The sequence below is a fragment of the Camponotus floridanus genome, unplaced genomic scaffold (assembly GCF_003227725.1).
Source record: "Camponotus floridanus strain SB8 unplaced genomic scaffold, Cflo_v7.5 scaffold1, whole genome shotgun sequence".
Lineage (NCBI taxonomy): Eukaryota > Metazoa > Arthropoda > Insecta > Hymenoptera > Formicidae > Camponotus > Camponotus floridanus.
Window position 1 is genome coordinate 8,302,960 of NW_020229214.1, and position 19,225 is coordinate 8,322,184.

Genomic DNA, 19,225 nt, shown 5'->3' on the forward strand with positions numbered 1-19,225 from the left:
CTACACAAAATGCGTCAGTAATGTAAATACTTTCTTTTACAATCGAAGAAACGATCAATAATATTTTATTAGTGACTCTTTTGATCACGATTATTTACGTTATATAAAACTTAAATTCTATTATTGCATATCTATTATTAATAATAAATGTCACGTAATTAATCTTCGCTGATCAGTCTCGTCTGGACTATGTAAAAATTTTTAGTAAATTTTATATTATATACATATATTTTTGACATTTTCGTGTAATAAATTATTTTGTATAATTAAATTTCGAATTATATTTTATATTAAATTTATTGTATTATATTTTGTCATATATTTTGTAATATGTATTTAGCAGAAAAATATTATACATAAAAATATTATATTAAGCATAAAAATATTATGTTGGTATGAAAATTATAATAAAAATATATAAAAATAATGTTAGCTGTATTAAAATTGGAACATATGAATTCCTTATATTTTATATAAAGGAAGAGAATTATTTTGCAACATCTATATTTTTCAAATTTTAATTATAAAAATTTTAAAAGAATTAGTAATTAATTTGACAAATTCTATACATGTATTAATAATTAAATTTTTAAATAATTAAGAAAATGATTGATAAATATCAAAGATCCGAAAAGTTTACTTCTAATTAAGAAGATTTATAGAAATACGGTTAAAAATGTTTTCATCCCACAGCAGGCATTTTGTATTTTGTAAATAAAAAGATATAAATATGGGAATAAATATAGAAAGATATTTATTTCATTTTTGAATATTACAGTATTTTTCGCGATTGAATAATTTATTTACTATCAATTTACATACATAAGTATCTTATTATTATTACAGCACTGATGCTACTAGCATTTCGTGCCCATAGCACTGAACAAAATCGGAAGAAATTGTGCACATTATATATTACCCTCCGAGAACATTCATGGACATTGGTTTTGTAGTGCATGTCACGTTTTCAATGTCCATAGAGGGAGTATTGCGTTTAGGGATCACCTAAAAACAGGCCATGACACCTTTCAGTCTTCTCTCTGCTAGATTTTCCGATATAATTCGACGTTGATTGGTCGGATCTGATAGTAGAAACCAATCATGTTTGATTGTTATTTAGCAGTAGAGTTCGCGGAATGTGACCTTTGGGTAACACTCGATTAGATCACGTCGCCAATTGGCCAATTCAAAATAGAACTCTCTGATTGGTCAATCGTTGCTGATTACTCTAGGCACAGATCGATATAATTGGCTGTGGCCATTGATAATGATGATGCATATAATATGAACATTGCTAGATAGAATAACACAGTAACCAATCAGTTCTCTTCTATTCTGAAAATGACAGACACAGCGGAATGACAAATCGCAGCAAAGAACGAACAAGAACAAGTATGATGATGTATTTTAAAGGTCTCTCACATGTGACTATTCGTCGAAAAAGACAATTAATTTCAATTATGATCGATTGACATATGTAATTGATTGTATTCGACAAAGCTTTTTTAGATTGATATCAGGATGAACGTGAAAAGATATATTCATCCAAGGAATAAATACAAGAAACCACCGGATTACAAGCAACTCGCGGTCTTATATCCGGAGTTTCGCGAAATTGCAATTATGGTATGCTATCTTTTGTAGTTTTTACAAGAATATTAATATTATGCAAATTGAATCTAATATAATATTAGCAAATATAATGCACGTGACTTAATAAAAAAAGAAGAAGCAATGAAAAGTGTATGTCCACCTAAATGACAAAAATATAGGAAAAAATTTGTATGTTTAAAAAATTTTTTTCTTATTCCTTTTTTTTATATCTTTTACATTTAAATATGAACCTAATGTTTTTAGATATGGGATAGAATATAATACTTGTAATAATAGTATTCTATTCACATTTGTTATTTAGGACATTGCGGGCAAGATCAGAATCAACTTTCAAGACAAAAAGAGCCTACGGGTACTTACAGAAACACTTTTGAAGCATGATTTTGATCTGCACATAAACATTCCTCCGGATAATCTAAATCCAGCAATCACTCTACGCATGAATTATGTTTTGTGGATTGAAGATTTGATGAAGTATTTCAAATTAGATATGAATAAGATCACAGGCATCGATATTGGTATATATAAAAGCCTCTTTAATGTACTTCTACAAACATAATTCAAGCTTTTAAAGAGAAAGAGTAAGAAATTATTAATATAAAAGTAATAAGTCTCACAAAATCAATCATAGCAATGATAAGAATAACTCTTCAAAATCTTTTTTTTTTTAAATATACTAATGGTATTTTTTAATAGACTTCTATATTCTTGCAATTTAAAATATGTTCGGAATTGCTCAAGATTTTTAAATACATTTTTTCTTAAATAGGGACAGGAGCAATTTGTATATATGCTCTGTTACTGGCAAAAATCTATGGATATCATATGATTGGCACAGAAGTAGATAAAAAAAGCATAGAGTATGCAGAGAAATGCATAATAAAAAATAACTTGGAAAATTTAATTAAAGGTAAGAATTATTAAAGATACTTTTTCTGAAAATGTAAAAAAAAAGATAGAGATGTTTACGGTATTAAAATTAAAAAACAAATCTACATAATATTTTTTTAATGTAGTAGTTACAGTAAATTCCGATAGAATTTTTAAGGATGCGGTGGAAGATGATAAAATTTATGACTTCTCGATGTGTAATCCACCGTTTTTCGAGAACGATAGCGATGAGAGAATTGCAAAAGTTTTGCCACCAAGAAACGCGCCTAGTGGAAACGATAACGAGCTAAAAACAACGGGTGGCGAAATAGCTTTTGTAACGAGAATGATTGAGGAAAGTGTTGATTTGGGAAATCAAATAAAGATTTACACTACAATGATAGGCAGAAAAACTGATTTGTTCAGTCTTAAAAAATTAATAAGATCGAAAAATATAAAGAATATGACATGGACGGAGTTTTGTCAAGGTTACACAACACGGTAAATAAATATTATATAAATTAATGTTATTAAAATTTGCTTGTTCAGTTTTATTATTAAAATTCCCTGTTTTGATGCATGAATTGTTAGCACAAATTTAAACAAATTAATTTCTTACTTAATTATAGTATTAATTATTGTTTATTAAATTATTTAATAAATGAAATATTGATTTCAGAGATTAAAAATTATGTTTATTAACAGGTGGGGTTTGGCTTGGAGCTTCTTACCAGAAAATATTATAGATCTGAGTAGTGCACCTGTTATCAGAAAAAGTGGAAAATCAATTGTACAGTCCTTAAAAAAAGATTATAAAACTTTGATAACATTTCCTATGAATGATAAATTTGCTTGCATAAACGATATAATAAATTTTTTAAGAACAATGGCAGAAGAATTAAATGTAACACATTATTTTCTTAATGTTAAATTTAATTATCACTAATTGAATATTATATATTATTTAAGGAACTTATTAAATTTAATTAGCTCTAATTAAATTTATTATTTTTAACAGATTAAGTTACAAGATCTGTCTATTCCTGAAGATAGTTTGGACGACTGGTCAGGTCGAATAACTGCTAAAGAAAGATCATGGGAACACGCGCGCAGAAAACGACGTTTAGCGCAACGACAGATTGCGTTAAGAAAAGTTGAAAATGAAGGCGAAGAACATATCAAAACAAATGTAGAAACTGGAGAATATTCAAACTCTATTGTCATAAAAGAATTTAATGATATCGGGCAAGTTAATAAAAATTCTTCAGATAAAACATCCATAATTAAGATTGAACATGAAAAAAGTTCTGATAAAAAAATACTTGAATGCGTTCCCATACTTACTTGTAAGCTCTTGGTAGAGATTGCAAGCTGTGAGGAGGCAATTGTTCAAGATGATGTATTTAGGATATGGATGATATTTGAAAATGGAAGCGGCGGTTTAGATGCATTACAATCACTACGACAGTATTTAATAAATAAATTGGACGTAAAGGAAAAAATTGTTAATCCATCAAAATCTATTAAAAAAAGGAAAGGAAAAAAAAGGAAAATTTCTGATAAAGATGTTAATATTCCATTGGAACATTTATAGTCAGACAATAAAAAAATTTTGTAGAAAATCTCGAAAATTCTTAAATTAGATCGATGTTGTTATTCATATAAAACGATTTATTCATGCAATATGTTTAAGTCTGCTATAACAGGATGGTATATGTAAATCAAATTCGTAACCTTTTTATTTATATATAATATATAATAGACCTTATAATTATTATAATTATATTCTGTTATAAGTCCTCTTTATAATACAATTTCGCTAACAAATGTAGTATACTAATTCATTATTATGATTATTATTGCAATGCGAAAATGGATTCGTCCGAGGAAATAGTGATCGACGCGATGATATCGCTTCGTTGACAATTGATCAATGTATTTTTACTGTTTGCAACAAAAATGTTGGTGCTTTTACCTCAGGCCTAAAATGTTTCGCTTAAAATCTACGAGGTGAAACAAGATCGGCGTTTTTTCGGTCATTAAAAACCTCGCGTTTATCCCTATTATTACTATTGTGTACTAAATTATCAACCGTTTATCATCGTTTATCGATCAAACTGCGGCGAAAGATTTTGATTTGGGCCATGGAAGAGACGAGATGAACAAAAATTAATATTAACAGCACAGTAATCATTGTATCTCGTTTACTTATGGTTCTACTCGCGAAATTTGAAATTGATTACTATACGATCACGGTGATTCGATTAACAATCAATTATTATTGTGTCCTTATAACGAACGTAGAGGTAACAATGCTATTCGTATTTTTTATCTTCATTATCGCAAGAGTGTGAAGATATAATGAAAATATAAAGAATTTTATATTATAGGAAAATAAAATTCTAAATATATAATTCAATAATATTTATATAAGAGGAAGCTCTTTCATGCGACTGCTGTAATAAATGATGGTGGATTTAGGTATATTATGGTGCTTTCTTTTATTGATGGCGACTAGTAACGACAAAGGCCAAAACAGCATATGGCGATCTCACAAAAAAGTCTAATAAAATACATGATATACATAATAGAGGGAAAAAAGGCGATTTTCAGAAGTTACTACGAATTCGATCGATTTTCCAACGCTATTAAATTGTTTTGACGAAATAACAGCTGGTCCTTAAAAAAGAAAAAATATATGCGTACAAGTGAAGAAATCACATTGCTTGCTCACTTTGATTTCGTGATGCGAAGAGGACACAGTACCTCTTACATTTAAAACGCTCGCATCGAAGATTGCTTTTTAAGCGACATGGCACTTATCTCCTTGTTATATACATTTGGTATAACAAATAAGTGTGCGCGTTTTTCGCGTGAAAATTCAATCTTTCGCGCGAATGTGTTACGTATTATTCTTTCTTTTTTTCGCAAACACACTATGACAACGATATTATTTTGCATCTCGTTTCTTTTTCGAGAGTCTTCAATTATATTCAGACGATATAACAAAACAGTGCAAGTATCAAGTATGTGATATGTATTATATGTATATATGTATATATATAAAATACATATATATACATTATATATATATATATAATACCATGCACACGACAATTCTCGCGCGAAATAGTTTTCACGAGAAGAGACTACGGCTCAGAAAAAAAGAAAGGAAAGACTACCGGTATTCATCGTCAACAAGTGAAGAGCTCAGCTCTCCGCTGCCACAACTGGCTCTAAGGTGGCATCTTTGCTAGTTTCTAATTTTTTTGTTTCCGCCTTTTGTTCGACATTCTCGATTTTCTTCTCCACTGTCGTGGATACTTTCTTGATCTCCTTGTCATCTTTTTTTATGTCTTTTTCGATTTTGACAGTCTCAATGCCATCCAACTGCGATTGTTCCTTCTGCCGTTTTTCGATTTCCGCCTTGAAATTATCGATATCTTGCTGACTAATTTGTACGAAGAGAATACCGTTGATGACATTGAGCATATCTAGTACCGAGCCCATGCTGGGCGGTTGCACCTGAATCGGCGGCAAGCTCACGCCAGACTTGCCAGTGTAGATCTCGTTCATTTTCTTTTGCAACACGACCGCCTGCTGGGTCAAGTGACGTAAACAATCGCTGCTTTCTTTCGTCTTCTCATGCTCCTCGCCCAGCTGTTGTTTGTAGATTGCGTACGTCTCTTTTTCATTATTCAGTGCTGCTCGGAAATCGCCCATACACGACTGCGTACGCGCTACCAGATGATATGACACTGCAACCTTGAGCGAACGCGGACCATGATAACGTAAATTAAGAGCTAACGCATGTTCCAGAAAACGCAGTGACAACTCATATTCGCCGACCGCATGTAAGATCAATGAGATATTGCTCTGAAAAAATCAGACACATTGCAATTTAAAATTAATTTTATAAAAATTTATAAAAATTATATGTTCTTAAAGTGAAAATATCACCAATTTTTAAACTTACATCGAGCAAGGCCACTTCTGGATGATCTTCGCCGCAGACTAATAAAGCCAAATACCGTGCTCTGTACAATAATCTTAATGATACAGATACTTGACCATTGGCAAAAGAATATAAGGCGAGATGTATCTGTATAAAAGACAAAATATAATAAATTATTAATCATACATTGTTAATAAAGAATAGTTAAATAACCGTTATATCATGATTTACTTATTAATATTAGTCTTTATAAATTATCTTTTTCTTATATATCTTATTTATAAATTATCTTTTTCTTATATATTTACATAAAATTTTTTATAACATAATGTGCATAAAATACCCAAAGAATATGATTATTTTATGCAATTATCATTGGAATTATAAAATTACGTTTCTTTTATAATAACTGATACAACTTACATATTCTGTGATAGTATAAGGATGATCAATGCCGTTGACTCTCTCCGACATAAGAACTGCTTTTTGCTGAGTAGCGAGTGCCTCTGCGTGATCGCCCATTATGTAATTCAGTCTCGCCAGCATTCTGAGACATTGTGCGATCTCAGGATGCATCGCGCCATAAACATTATTCAATAAATTCAGTGCCTCGCTAATTAATTCATATCCGTCTTTTAAGTATCCTTGCTGAATCTTGTTTTGGCCAGTTGTGTAAAAATTGTACGCATCGCTAGCCTGAAAGAAATCGAGTTAAGATGAATTTATTTTATGCAATACCATAATTTTAATTTGAAAATTATTCTTTAATCTCTTTAGAGAGATTCAGCCAAATATTAGTTTGAAATTAGTTTGAATATTATTTTGAAATTAAAAAACCTTTTTTCGAGGATTAATATTTTTTAGCTATGTGAATTATTTCTCCATAAATTGATTACTTTTTCTAAAATTTCAAGTTATTAGATTATTAATATGTCTCATTTTTATTCACTCAAAATGAACAACTTACTCTAGGATTGATATGCTTGACGACGGGAAAAATATTTAGTATATCATCCTCGAAAAACGACGCCCGATTCTTATTTTCAAAGTTGTATTCGCGCAGCAATATCTGAATTCCGGTCTTGATGCAGAAGCCACGCAGCAGTGAAATCTTTTGCAAATGAAAATGCTCTATCGTGGCGTCCAAAGACTCCGGACTTGGTGTTTCCCAGTCATAATAGGCCTTCAAATCACCTTTAATTTGCTGCCACAATGATTTAGGCGTTAATGATGCCCATTCTACTTCTGATTGTTGCGGTCCGTTATTCCTACCTTTACGTTTATTGCGACGTTTTGCAGTTTTGCTCTGAAGCTGACACAGAAAATTACATTGACTATATACTATTCTAATTTAATAGAAAATGTAATCTTCTCTAGAATAATTATTTCTGTGCTCTTAACTATTTGTCGTAATTAAATAAATAAATAAAATTTTGACTCTATCAGTGTAAAATTATTGTATCGTGAGAGAATTGATTTTAATTAATTAATTATATATAACTAATGTGCGGTAACTTAATCGCCATATGACCAACCTCTTCCAGATTTTGTTGCGGGTGTATAATTTGTGCCGAAGACAGCAAACAATTCAAGAAGTGGCTGACGGCTGCGGACAGACCCATCAATTCTGTACCCTGCAAAATGGATATGTATACAATTTTGCCTTATGATACTTATTGATAAAATGATGCTATAATTTTATCTTATTTTTTAATAAAATAGGTAATTTTATGATATAGACAAAATAAAGAATTTTAGATTTGAACAATTTAATGTTGCACACATACCTGCATATAAGAGGTGAAAATGTGTTTGGCCGATCGAAGAATCAGTTCGGATACAGCGATGCGATTAAGATATTGCAGCTGGGGCACTGCGGCTAACATAGCTGCCAATTTACCGAGATAACGAACATTGATGCCTCTACCGTGGAGAGCCTCCACCAACGTGCTGCCATCCATCGCAGCTGCTGTGTGGTCTAAGCACTCTCGTATCTAAAGAATAAGAATTTAATTAAGAAAGAAAAATATAATATTATAATATATCTCGGATTCCAATTGCAGAAATTTAATTATAATTTTACAACGAACTCACGAACGTCGGTAGCTGCACAGTAAGTAAGAAATCCGCGGCGTCTTTTACCAGTTGCTTCTGTTTCTTCAGGTCGACGCCATTGAAATCCGGATGTTTAACGCCGGGCGAGAACACATCCGGATTGAATCTCACGTCAAATTCGGCGTCTCGTAGACTGCCTACCGCCGCCGCGGCTCTTCGCACTATCTCCTTGGTACTTTCCTCCACTATCATTCAAAGATAAGATTCTTTATAAAACAGTTCTTTCTTTTAAAACGAATTTCTTTATAATTTATATTATCTTTCGTTTTCCCCTAATATTTGTATATTTACTATTAAATAAATAAAAATAAATATTGATATTGACACTAAAGACCATTTCGTATATTTGATTACATACGTTCCTGTTTCTCACCGCCTGTGATCGAGTCGGTGATGCTCTCGACGATCTTCTTGGCTTCATCGGCTTCTATCAACGATGAGGCGCAATCTTCCTTGTTACTATCCACTGCTACAATGGCACTGGAATCCTCCTTTTTATCCTCCTAAAATCAGAATTATTAATTTTCATCATCTTCCATAATCATTATTTCAAATTGTTCGCAATATTTTAAATAATAAAAATGTAAAATATGATAGGGAGAGAAGTGTCTGTTTACTTTGGTAGTTGTCTCTTTTTCTTTTTGAGATCTTCTAGCTGATGTGAGTTGTTGGAGATGGACAGCTGCGTGTTTGATGAACTGAACGTATCTAGCCTCAACAAACGAATCTATAAGCTCCTGACGTAGACAGGCTAATCTGTGTTTATGCTCTACCGGAAAGCCCAAGGCTCGCGCTTCCTTGCTTAGCTCCACACCTTCCACTGAATAAGAAGAAAATTTTTTAAAAGTTATTATTAATTAAAACATATATATACACATATACACAGTTCCTTTAGAACTATCGTAGAATCATAGTTTTTCGACTCACATTTCAAGAAATTCACATCGGGCGGAAAAGTTCTCAACAGATCTAGCACATAATGCCGCGAATCGTTACCAATAATACCCTTGCACTCCACACTGCTGCAAAGTTCGATTTCCTCACCGGCATCATTGATTACTTTATGAGGAAGGATCTTTAGCTGTTGACCAGCTTTATTCAGCTAAACATGAGCATAAAAAATACTTGTGTCAAAGCTACAATGGAGTGATAATACATAACAAAACGATTATAACAACAAAAATCGATCAAAATAATTTTTTTACAAAATTTAATACAAAATTAATTAGATTTCTATGTTTCAATTAAGTATAACATTAAATAAAAATTAGAAAAATTAATTAATAATTCCTTTACATTTTTTACATTATTAACAGAAAAAGACAAGAATTTATTTATTTTTTTCTTGATTTATCTCATTAAAGTATATGTAGACTTTATACTGATTTACATTATACAGAGATTCTGCTCATATATCCTGTTTGCTTACCAATTCAAGGTACTTAGGATGTGTGAGAACTGTCTTGCCAAAGTCGATGGATCCATAGACTACCGATTGTTCTTGCTCACGTTCCAGTATACCAGGTATGATAGATTGTGCAGTGACGCGATAGCCTCTACGAGACAAAGGTCACGAGATACCAACTATTAACTTAAAGAATCAATACAAATAACAAATATTATACGAAAAACGTACCTATAATCGATGACAACGGTGCCAAGAGTATAAAGGCCGGGCAAATCCACGGCAGCATATACCCGGACACCTTGTAGATCGTTACGGGGCGCGACAAAAGCTGCGGCGTCGCCGCCCAACTCTTTGTAATGATCCCGCACGTCAAAGCCGAGCGAAAAGAAAATGTTATTCCAGATAAACATCTGCATTTTAGCTTCCTCGCCGGGATTAATAGCCATTACATTGCCATCTATCACCGCCATCGCTCCGCGAGTCGCAGCGGCCACAAAATCGCTGTGAACCTAAACCATAAAATAATTAAGAAAAGGAAAAATTTAATTATAAAAATTATTATTTACTGTTTAAATTATTAAAAATAAAAACTAATTTTGATCAATTATCATTAATGCTATTATTTTAATTTTGTATTATTATACTATTTTGTATAACATTAATGTATATGAGAGACACTATCTACCTTGAAAATGGCCCGTTCCCGTAATAATCTTTCAGGAAGGTTTTTACGTGGTAATTCCCTTGTAGTTTGCAATTCTTCGTTCCAATCGCGAGTTTGACCCGGGATATGTTCTTCATATCCCAACTTGGAGGAGAAAGCTAGGATAAGTAAAAAATAATTGATTATCTCATTTATTTAATCTGTCATGTTTCATATAAATATTTGTATCCATCAACATCTCCAAGTGATTAATTATTTTGTAAGTATATGTGTTTTTTATTTTAAATATGAACATGACTCTTATTGAAATTTTTTATAAAACTAATACTATCTCCACCAAATTCAGGCATATTCTGATTGTAGATCTTTTCTTTTTATTGCTGAAATGAATCTTAGAAGTTCTTTTTATTCTAGAACTTACTATCTTCCGCACGAATAGCGTCGATGGTGTGCTCGATTGGCGGTGCACTCCAAGCATACAATTGATAAGGTGTCGCCACTCGTTCGAAAGGATGCCTTTGAGTCCTGCGTCGTTGCATAGCGGCGAATCCTCGTTTAAAGGCCGGACTAAGTTGATTGAGCAGCTCGATCAAGCTGTGACATAAGTGACTAGGCGTGGCCGGTTTAGGATTGAACACTTCTTTGGTCGATTGATTAACAAAGAAACCTCTAGCGCATGCAGTCAAATAATACTGTTTATCTTCCAATGTCACTACATGCAAATATATCAGATCGCCATGAAGCTTTCTGTGGCCGGGCGGTGGATTCCATCCTGACGTTGTTAAAACCTAGAAATTAAAAAATTTTAAAAGTTTAGTTTGTTTCTCTCTTTTCTTCCTTCAAATAAAAATATACAATCCAATTTTGAATAATGTAAACATAAGAATTTATAGTTCAATTATCTTTGAACGATTTTTTCTTGGAGCAATATTTTTACGCTACTTTAAGTAAAATAAATTAGAATCTGTATGTATCAGAAAAATGCCATTAACTACAATCTAATATAGTCAATTTAGTCATTCCTTCTTTTAACTCCCAATAATTAGATTATTAATTACAAGTTATTAACCTTTAGACACGGCGGGCACTTTTGCTCCTTCATCTGCGGCTGGAGAGGTAACAAGGGCCTGTCCTTACATCCAGGTATGATGTAATCAGGCGGCGTGCAATCGACCGAATCCGCTCGGGTCTTCTTTTTCTCTAAAATATCGCCGTTCGTAACGGCATTGAGAAAGGACAGACTGCTGCACTCGACGCCGTTGTATGCATCCGCAGGATCTACGGACTTGAGGAGATCGCGCACGTGTCGTACGTGTATGCGCGCCTCCCGCATCGTATACGGCTCTTCTACTACCTTGATGATCGAACCGTCCTTCAAGCCCTCGATATTCTTCAACTCGGCGAAATTATCCAATGTGTTGCCATCCAACTGCAGTGAAAAGCATGTGCGGTGACACGTGTCTTCGCGATCCATGAGTAGCTGATGGATTTCCTAAAAAAAATAAGAAAGATATATAATAAATTTCAATTAAAAAATTGTTTTAAATTCGATGCCAATTAGAACATAAAGCATAATATTACATTCGATTCAATTACAGTATAAATATAAGATATAAAGTAAAATAATTTATTATTAACTAAAATAAAAGAGACCTTCTACATCAGATATGGACAATGTTTCATCATCGAGAAGTGAACAATTACCTGCACAAGTTCCATACTGGAGACTTGTATATCGAAAGGTTCAGAACCCGGGCTAACAATCTTGACGGTAAAGCCCATGTCCTGAATGAAGACGACCTCCTGCTCATTTGCGGGATCTTTCTCCTTATCAGCGACATCCGTTTCCTTCTCGTTCCCGTCATTATTCTTATTGTCCTTTTCCTTCTCGCTTTCCTTCGTTGCCTCGACTTCTCCCTTTTCGACAACATTTTCAGTAGTAGAACTCGTGCTTCCACTCTCCTCTGCTTCCTGTTTCACCTCTGAAAATATAATTCATTCTCTATAAGAAATAATTTTGCTTCCTGTTTCACCTCTGAAAATATAATTCATTCTCTATAAGAAACAATTTTGTAAATTACAAATTTATATATTTTATATAAAAATCCCACAATTAAATTAATGTATCAATTTACACATGCACATGTGATTTTATGTGAAGCTTGTATCTTTATAGAGTCTAAAAGTTATCAGAAAATTACATGATAATAAAAAAATCGCGTTAAATTCAAATTTTCGCGTTAATTTTCTAATTTCTCCTTAAATCGATTTAAAATATAACATGTATGAATTCGTGAATGAAAACTTTTCTTCAATATATTTCATAATAAGGAATCATACTCTGTAAATACAAAAAACATGGTGTTTAATTGCACGATATCACTGATTATAAATTCAAATTGAGAATAAATTACAGAATAATGCGTAAATTCGTTCTTGCCCTGACACTGAAAGGTATTTGCGATGCATTCACGAGAAAGATATAAATACATCGTAGTCTCCAAGTGGTCTCGTGTTGTCGGATGCGCTTTCAAATGCACTCTCTCGGCACTCACATTCACCGATGCGTTTACAAAATAAATAGTACGCGACCAAAATGTCGTCGTTCTATTTATGTCGAAACATGTGTTTACTTTATGCATCCATTTTGGAGCAGCAAAAAAGGTGAGAAAAATGGTCATTGCACCATTAAGAACAACAATCATTGAACTCATTCCTTTTTTTATTACTACAAAAATATTTAATTTTTTCGGTTCGATTTTTTTTATCTAGTATCCTTTAATTTAATCCATATTATGGATACTTAGAAGGCTAATTCTTATTTAATTCATTCACATCGATCTAAACGTGATTCTTATAATTATAATAATATATAATTCTTTTCTTTTATATGCAATATTTCTCATATTACGTTTATTTTTTATTACATCATTTTTTATTGAACTTAGTAATCCTTGGTAAGTAAAACTTAGTAATATTAATTTCTATTAATTTAAACAATATTGATTTCTTTGCCAATAAAAAATATTTTTGTTTATAATAACGAGAAAATATGTCTTTTTCATGATTATTCCACTGATCGAAATGCTTCCTGTTTAAATTTCAAAAGAAGTTCCTAAATTAACGTTCAACTAGCGTGTAACAAAAGGAAAAATTTTATGCAGACTGTTAAAATTTTTTTACACATGTTTAAATAAGCTACATTATACACTATTTTGCGAATATCGAAGACCTGGTATAATTATCGATGATGGGTGATAACTGACGCGACTGATAAGAGAACTGTTCCATAATTCAAGTGCCACGAATTAGAGTTTGAGGTAGAGAAATTTGCTGTGTAAGAGAATAAAAAAAAATTGAAAAATTATATAATTTAGCGAATACTGATCTTCTCTCTCAATAACTCTTTATATGTGTATAAATAAAATAGATCTACATAAAATATAAATTAAACATATAATTATATATCTCAAAAACAAAAAACTATGTTCGATAATTGGACAATAAAATTTTGAAATTTCAAATATTGGAATACTCGCAAAAAAAAAATTCCTTTTTCTTTTCACTTTTCTTTCGCTATGTCGTCTATTTCGCTGCCTTATCACTCCGTTATCGGTGTATCCTTCCACTATCACTTTATGTAGAATTATTGTACTCTTGTTACAATACGAGTGTGTAATTGGATGTAGATAAGGCATCTTATCACGAAATAATGTGAGAAAAAGGTCTGTAAATATGGGGAAAGGACTGCGATGTGTGATTACGTGTTACAGTGGAAATAACATATGTAGAGTATTATAGAAACAAATGTAGAAGAATTTATGTAAAAAAATAAATTTTGAGATATAATGCTTCATATACAGGGTATTTCATAAGTGGTGGGCAAAATTTCAGGATTCCTTATGCTTAGAGAAGAAAAAAAAGTTAATCAACATAAGTCCGAAAATGAATAGTTTTTGAGTTATAGTTAAGATTAGAGTTTTTCAAGTTTGGCAACATTGTTGATGCCTGTAAAAGGACTTCTAAGACGAAAAATGAAACAAAATTTTGTATTACAAAAATCTTAATAACTCAAAAACTAATCATTTCCGGACCTATGTTGATTTTTTCTTCTCTAAGCATGAGGAATCCACTCCTGAAATTTTTCCCACCACTTATGAAACATCCTGTATATAAATCTTTTTATTTTTATTAAAATATATAATATTAAGTTTTTATTAAAATAACATGTAATATTTTATTAAAATATATCTTGTTTTTTTAAATATTTATTTTTTAAAATAATTATAATTTTTCTGCAAATAGGTAATATTAAGTACAATATTTGCTGAATAAAAGTAAAAAAGTATTTTCGTAGAAACTTTTGTAAGCCAGCGCTAATGCTTTTTTATTATAAATATCTAAAAAGCGAAATAAGTTATTACGCTTATCTATACTACTAGTTATCGTAGTACTGACAATGAGTCTCGAAACGAAAAGTTATTAAGATAAAGAATGCAATAATCGTAAACAATTTGGGTCGTAATGACAAGTGAAATAATTTAAAAAAATCAATGTTCTATTAGATAAGATCTACCAGGACCACACAATGTTGTTGTTATTATTATTATTATTATTATTAATTATCACGAGCGCGATTTTTTATACACCTACCGCTAAAGCGGAGCATGTCGACGAATGGCATCGTCGGTTTCATTCACACGATAGCGCGAAAACGGGTTTTAACATCAAAACGTTCACGGTTGAAAGATTGTCAATGCTCGTCGAATCGCTTTTCTTTTCGCTATCAATTTAATTCGGACCTGAACCGCATCGATGGCATCGTATCATTCGTTGACCCCGGCAGGAGTGAGGAAGCGATCGATTATTCGCGTCCTAAATGATATATGATGCGATCTGATCATTTTTATCAATAATTTCTGAATAATTATCTGAATTAATAACAAATATGCAATGTGCTGTGAAAATATCAGTAGACGATACTTTGAAGATTTTTCGATAAACTTGAAGCAAAAATTTAAAAATATAAAAAATATAGTAATCATATATTTATATTACAAAATAAAACTTAAAAAATTAAATTAAAAAATATATATTTATTTATTCTTAATTTATTCTATATTAAAAATCTTTAATTAAATTATATATATTTATTATATATATTATAGAATGTATTATTATTTATTATCAAATATATATATTTAATATTATATAAATATATACATATAAATATTATTTATTATTTATATATAAATATATATAAATATTATACATATTCTATTAAATCTCTAATTAAATTATATATATGTACATATATATAATTGAAGATTTTTTAAAAATATAAAATAAATTAAGAATACATGTACATTTATATTGGATATAATATATAAAACCAAAAATTTATATATAGAAATTTAAAAGCTCTATTTAATTTTACTAAGAAGACATTCTTCACGAGTTTTGGGACTTTATAGACATATATCTGTTTATAATTCAAATAACGAGGAAAGAATGGATGTGAATATAAAGAGATCTCAAAGATATATGAACGATAGATAAATGAACTACATAGCTATATAGTATTTACAGCTAAATATAGATCGCAAAGGACGGGTTTACCGTACGAGAGTTATGTAGGTTCACGACGACGCATCGGAGACACGTGAAGAGGATCGATTTAAACACGCGAGTTCAAAGGTGAAAGTACGAGCTTAAATCGTATAATTGCATCGGTTTACTCGACTCAATTGACTTAATCGAGGGATGTATGTTTGACGCAGAATACCGTAAAACGCTATAATAGCCGGCGCCGATAACCCCCGTTATCAGTAGGTGCTTCTTCAACAATTGCGATTCCGCACCGCAATTGTTCGATTACTGATGAATGAGAATGCGCTCAAACGAAGCTTCTTTCCTCTCTCGTTCTTCGCATTGAACTTGCGGAAATATACGAACGGCTAGACAGATCGATCGCTTCTTCGTCTAGTCAAGTTTCTCCAGAACCTTCCAGGTCTTCTGATGCAACTCTTAAAATTTTATAATTTTTTAAGGAAATATTTAATTTTCATGAAATGTATAAGATAGAAAATTTACAAGATTGAGAAGATATATTGGATCTATCTCTAGATATTTAAAGCAATGCAAGCGACAAATTTTCAAGTCGATCGTTAGCAAACACGTGCTTTTCATCTGTTCCATATCTGCTGAGAAAAGACATGTCTTGGCGGAGAGAAAGTCTATCCTCAGATCTGTTAGCCTTCGAAAATGCACATTCCCGTCAATCAAAGTCAATTCGTAGAAGGGAACCTTTCGTGTGTGTCTCATTCGTTTTCTTTTTAATTTCCTATATTTACACATGGATTAGTCAAGAAGAAGGAAAAAATTGAGATAGAAAAATGAGAGAAAAATAGTCGCAGTTTCCAGAGAAAATTCGTTCAAACACACCTTCAAATTCTATTCATGAACATTCGTTCTATTCGTTTCAAAGATCGATCTTACGCTATTGAAATGTATGCATCAGCTGGCTCTCTTGTTAGAATATCTCTTACTTGCGTCTCGACTATACATTGACGTCACTCGCAAGCAGCGATATTGCATCATACGTCGTTGTTTATCCTAGAACGTTACATCCCGAAGTATTATGCTGAGATTCTTATCACGAGTCTCGACGACATTAAACTTCACGTCGATGTTCACGTTGACATTCTCGTCTGTTCTAAACATCATTGTTGCGTCATACGATCGCCTCTTCGTCCTCGAGATCGAAATTCATCGTAAATATCCACGTTACACAACGGTTTTACATCGACTAAAAAGAAGGGGAAAAAAGCGATGCGAATTATGTCTCAATCGAGATGCGAGCACAACTGGAAGCGTGTTACGTAAACGCGATTACACGCGATACAGCACGTGTGCTTGATCTCGTGGAATGCCATGCCTGGATAACTACTGGTCCTTTCCTAAAGGATCAACGAAAGCTCGAAGAATATTATTGTTCTCATTTAGGCGAATTAAGACTTCAATAAGCACTGCAATTAATTACGAAATCCCTGATACTCTCCCTGAAAAAACATTTCTTGTCAATATTTCAAAAGTTGTATCGATTAATATAACGATTTATATTACTTATCACTGATTAATCATAGCATCTCTACTTTGTTTAATTTCCTGCCATTTTATTTGTTTAAGTTAACTTGGAAAATCTTTGGTACCTTGGAAGAACGTAACGTCCTTCGCCGAGAGATTTCAATTTTTTTAAATACGATAATATTCGAAGATTTCGAAGATTCTCCTCACTTGGGTCTTGGTGATCATTTCCTCGACATTGGATACTTTCACGAATTAGCCAGACGTGTTTGTCCTTCCATTAGTACCTCCGACTATTTCGAGAAGCATCGAGGAGAATCTTCTCCGAAAAGTATCTCAGCTTCATCAAAGGAAGAAGCCAAGATCCAGAGGCATATATTCCAGGGGGATAAACCGGAAGGACCGGTGGTTGACTCGAGAATCTTACTCGACGAAGTGGATCGATCGGTCAAGGAGCAAGGACTATTCCGATCAATTAATCGAACGGATCCTCGAGCGCCAACCCCGGAGAGGAGATTCGTCCGTTGGCGCCGCGACGCGTCTTCTGCTAAACCCTTCTCCCTCCCTCTTTTTCCCGCCCCTCCAACGATGGCGACTCACATGACCCCGTGCGCTGAGATTCGCGCAATTCGAGGTTACATAACGCGCTCCATCTCGCCCCCTTCCTCGCCCTCTCGCTCGCTCGATCGAGGCCGGCTTCGCGCTCAAGGGGCACGACGAGAGCGATGAGCGACGAAAACGAGAGAATCCCGCCGTGGGACACGGTCGGCGAGATGCGAGACGTCGTCCCCGTCCGGGATTACATAACCAAATGGAAAAAGCGACCCGATCCCCTCGCGCGACGATTAACCTTAAAGAGCGCTCACGGCCAGCCTCGTGCCAGCTCGTTATCGCGCGCACGAGGAGGCGCGTTATCTCTACTCACCGGTCGTCTTTACGGCCTCGTGTTTCTGGTCGCCGTTCAATAAGGGGATCGTCGAGTTGCCGGGGTCCCGCTCGGACGTGTCGATCTGCGCGCCGACTGCCATTTCCGCGACCATTCAGACGACGAAGATGATGATGATGATTATGATGACGACGACGAGGAGGAAGAAAACGTCGAGGACGACGATGGGGTGTATATATATATATATATCTATGTGTGTATATATATGTATATGTAACGAGGGTTTTCTGTATCTTCCGATGTCGCTTCTCCGGTCGACGCGAAACTCCCCTTCTTCACCACCGTCTCTTCGCTCTCTCCCTGACTCTCCCTCGTTGCGATTTATTATATTCGACCACGCGCACGCACACCCTTTTGAATTGTCCGTTCGGTGCCGACCGAGACGGAGAGCGACGACGACGTCCAACTTTTTCACGGGGCGACGCACTACTCGAGCGCGCGCGGTCCCGCGGTCCGCACGTGCGTTTCGAACGGAGTACAAGGCGCGCACGCGATTGGCCTGTCGCGGCGAGCCGCGATTGGCCCGTCACGGTAAGCCGCGATTGGCCCGCCGCGGCCGGTTACCCG

At 33.4% G+C, this 19,225-nt stretch overlaps 2 protein-coding genes and 1 long non-coding RNA gene across 4 annotated transcripts; 1 reads left to right on the forward strand and 2 right to left on the reverse strand.

Moving 5' to 3' along the window:
* The first annotated feature begins 1,361 nt into the window (after positions 1–1,361).
* Positions 1,362–4,671, forward strand: LOC105251370 (U6 small nuclear RNA (adenine-(43)-N(6))-methyltransferase). 2 transcript variants are annotated; one of them, XM_011258149.3, is made up of 6 exons: positions 1,362–1,626; positions 1,916–2,132; positions 2,384–2,524; positions 2,631–2,985; positions 3,190–3,274; positions 3,503–4,671. In XM_011258149.3, exons 1-6 carry the CDS (start codon positions 1,522–1,524, stop codon positions 4,076–4,078), a joined length of 1,479 nt encoding a protein of 492 aa, XP_011256451.2. In that variant the 5' UTR covers positions 1,362–1,521; the 3' UTR covers positions 4,079–4,671. The 2 variants fall into 2 exon arrangements, with proteins under 2 accessions (XP_011256451.2, XP_011256449.2); XM_011258147.3 differs by having other exon boundaries at positions 1,363–1,626; positions 3,190–3,388.
* Positions 4,672–4,916: 245 nt separating this feature from the next.
* LOC105251371 (clustered mitochondria protein homolog) lies at positions 4,917–19,119 on the reverse strand. The gene is made up of 17 exons (XM_011258151.3): positions 18,638–19,119; positions 12,331–12,608; positions 11,696–12,118; positions 11,048–11,414; positions 10,648–10,784; positions 10,191–10,471; positions 9,984–10,110; positions 9,482–9,656; positions 9,172–9,374; positions 8,913–9,057; positions 8,534–8,739; positions 8,227–8,433; positions 7,975–8,073; positions 7,407–7,751; positions 6,863–7,135; positions 6,461–6,586; positions 4,917–6,360 (listed from the first exon to the last, which is right to left on the reverse strand). Exons 1-17 carry the CDS (start codon positions 18,750–18,752, stop codon positions 5,695–5,697), a joined length of 4,173 nt encoding a protein of 1,390 aa, XP_011256453.1. The 5' UTR covers positions 18,753–19,119; the 3' UTR covers positions 4,917–5,694.
* Positions 16,060–17,168, reverse strand: LOC109609993. The gene is made up of 3 exons (XR_002192551.2): positions 17,071–17,168; positions 16,720–16,969; positions 16,060–16,652 (listed from the first exon to the last, which is right to left on the reverse strand). It is a non-coding gene; the product is annotated as an uncharacterized LOC109609993 (long non-coding RNA).
* Positions 19,120–19,225: the final 106 nt, after the last annotated feature.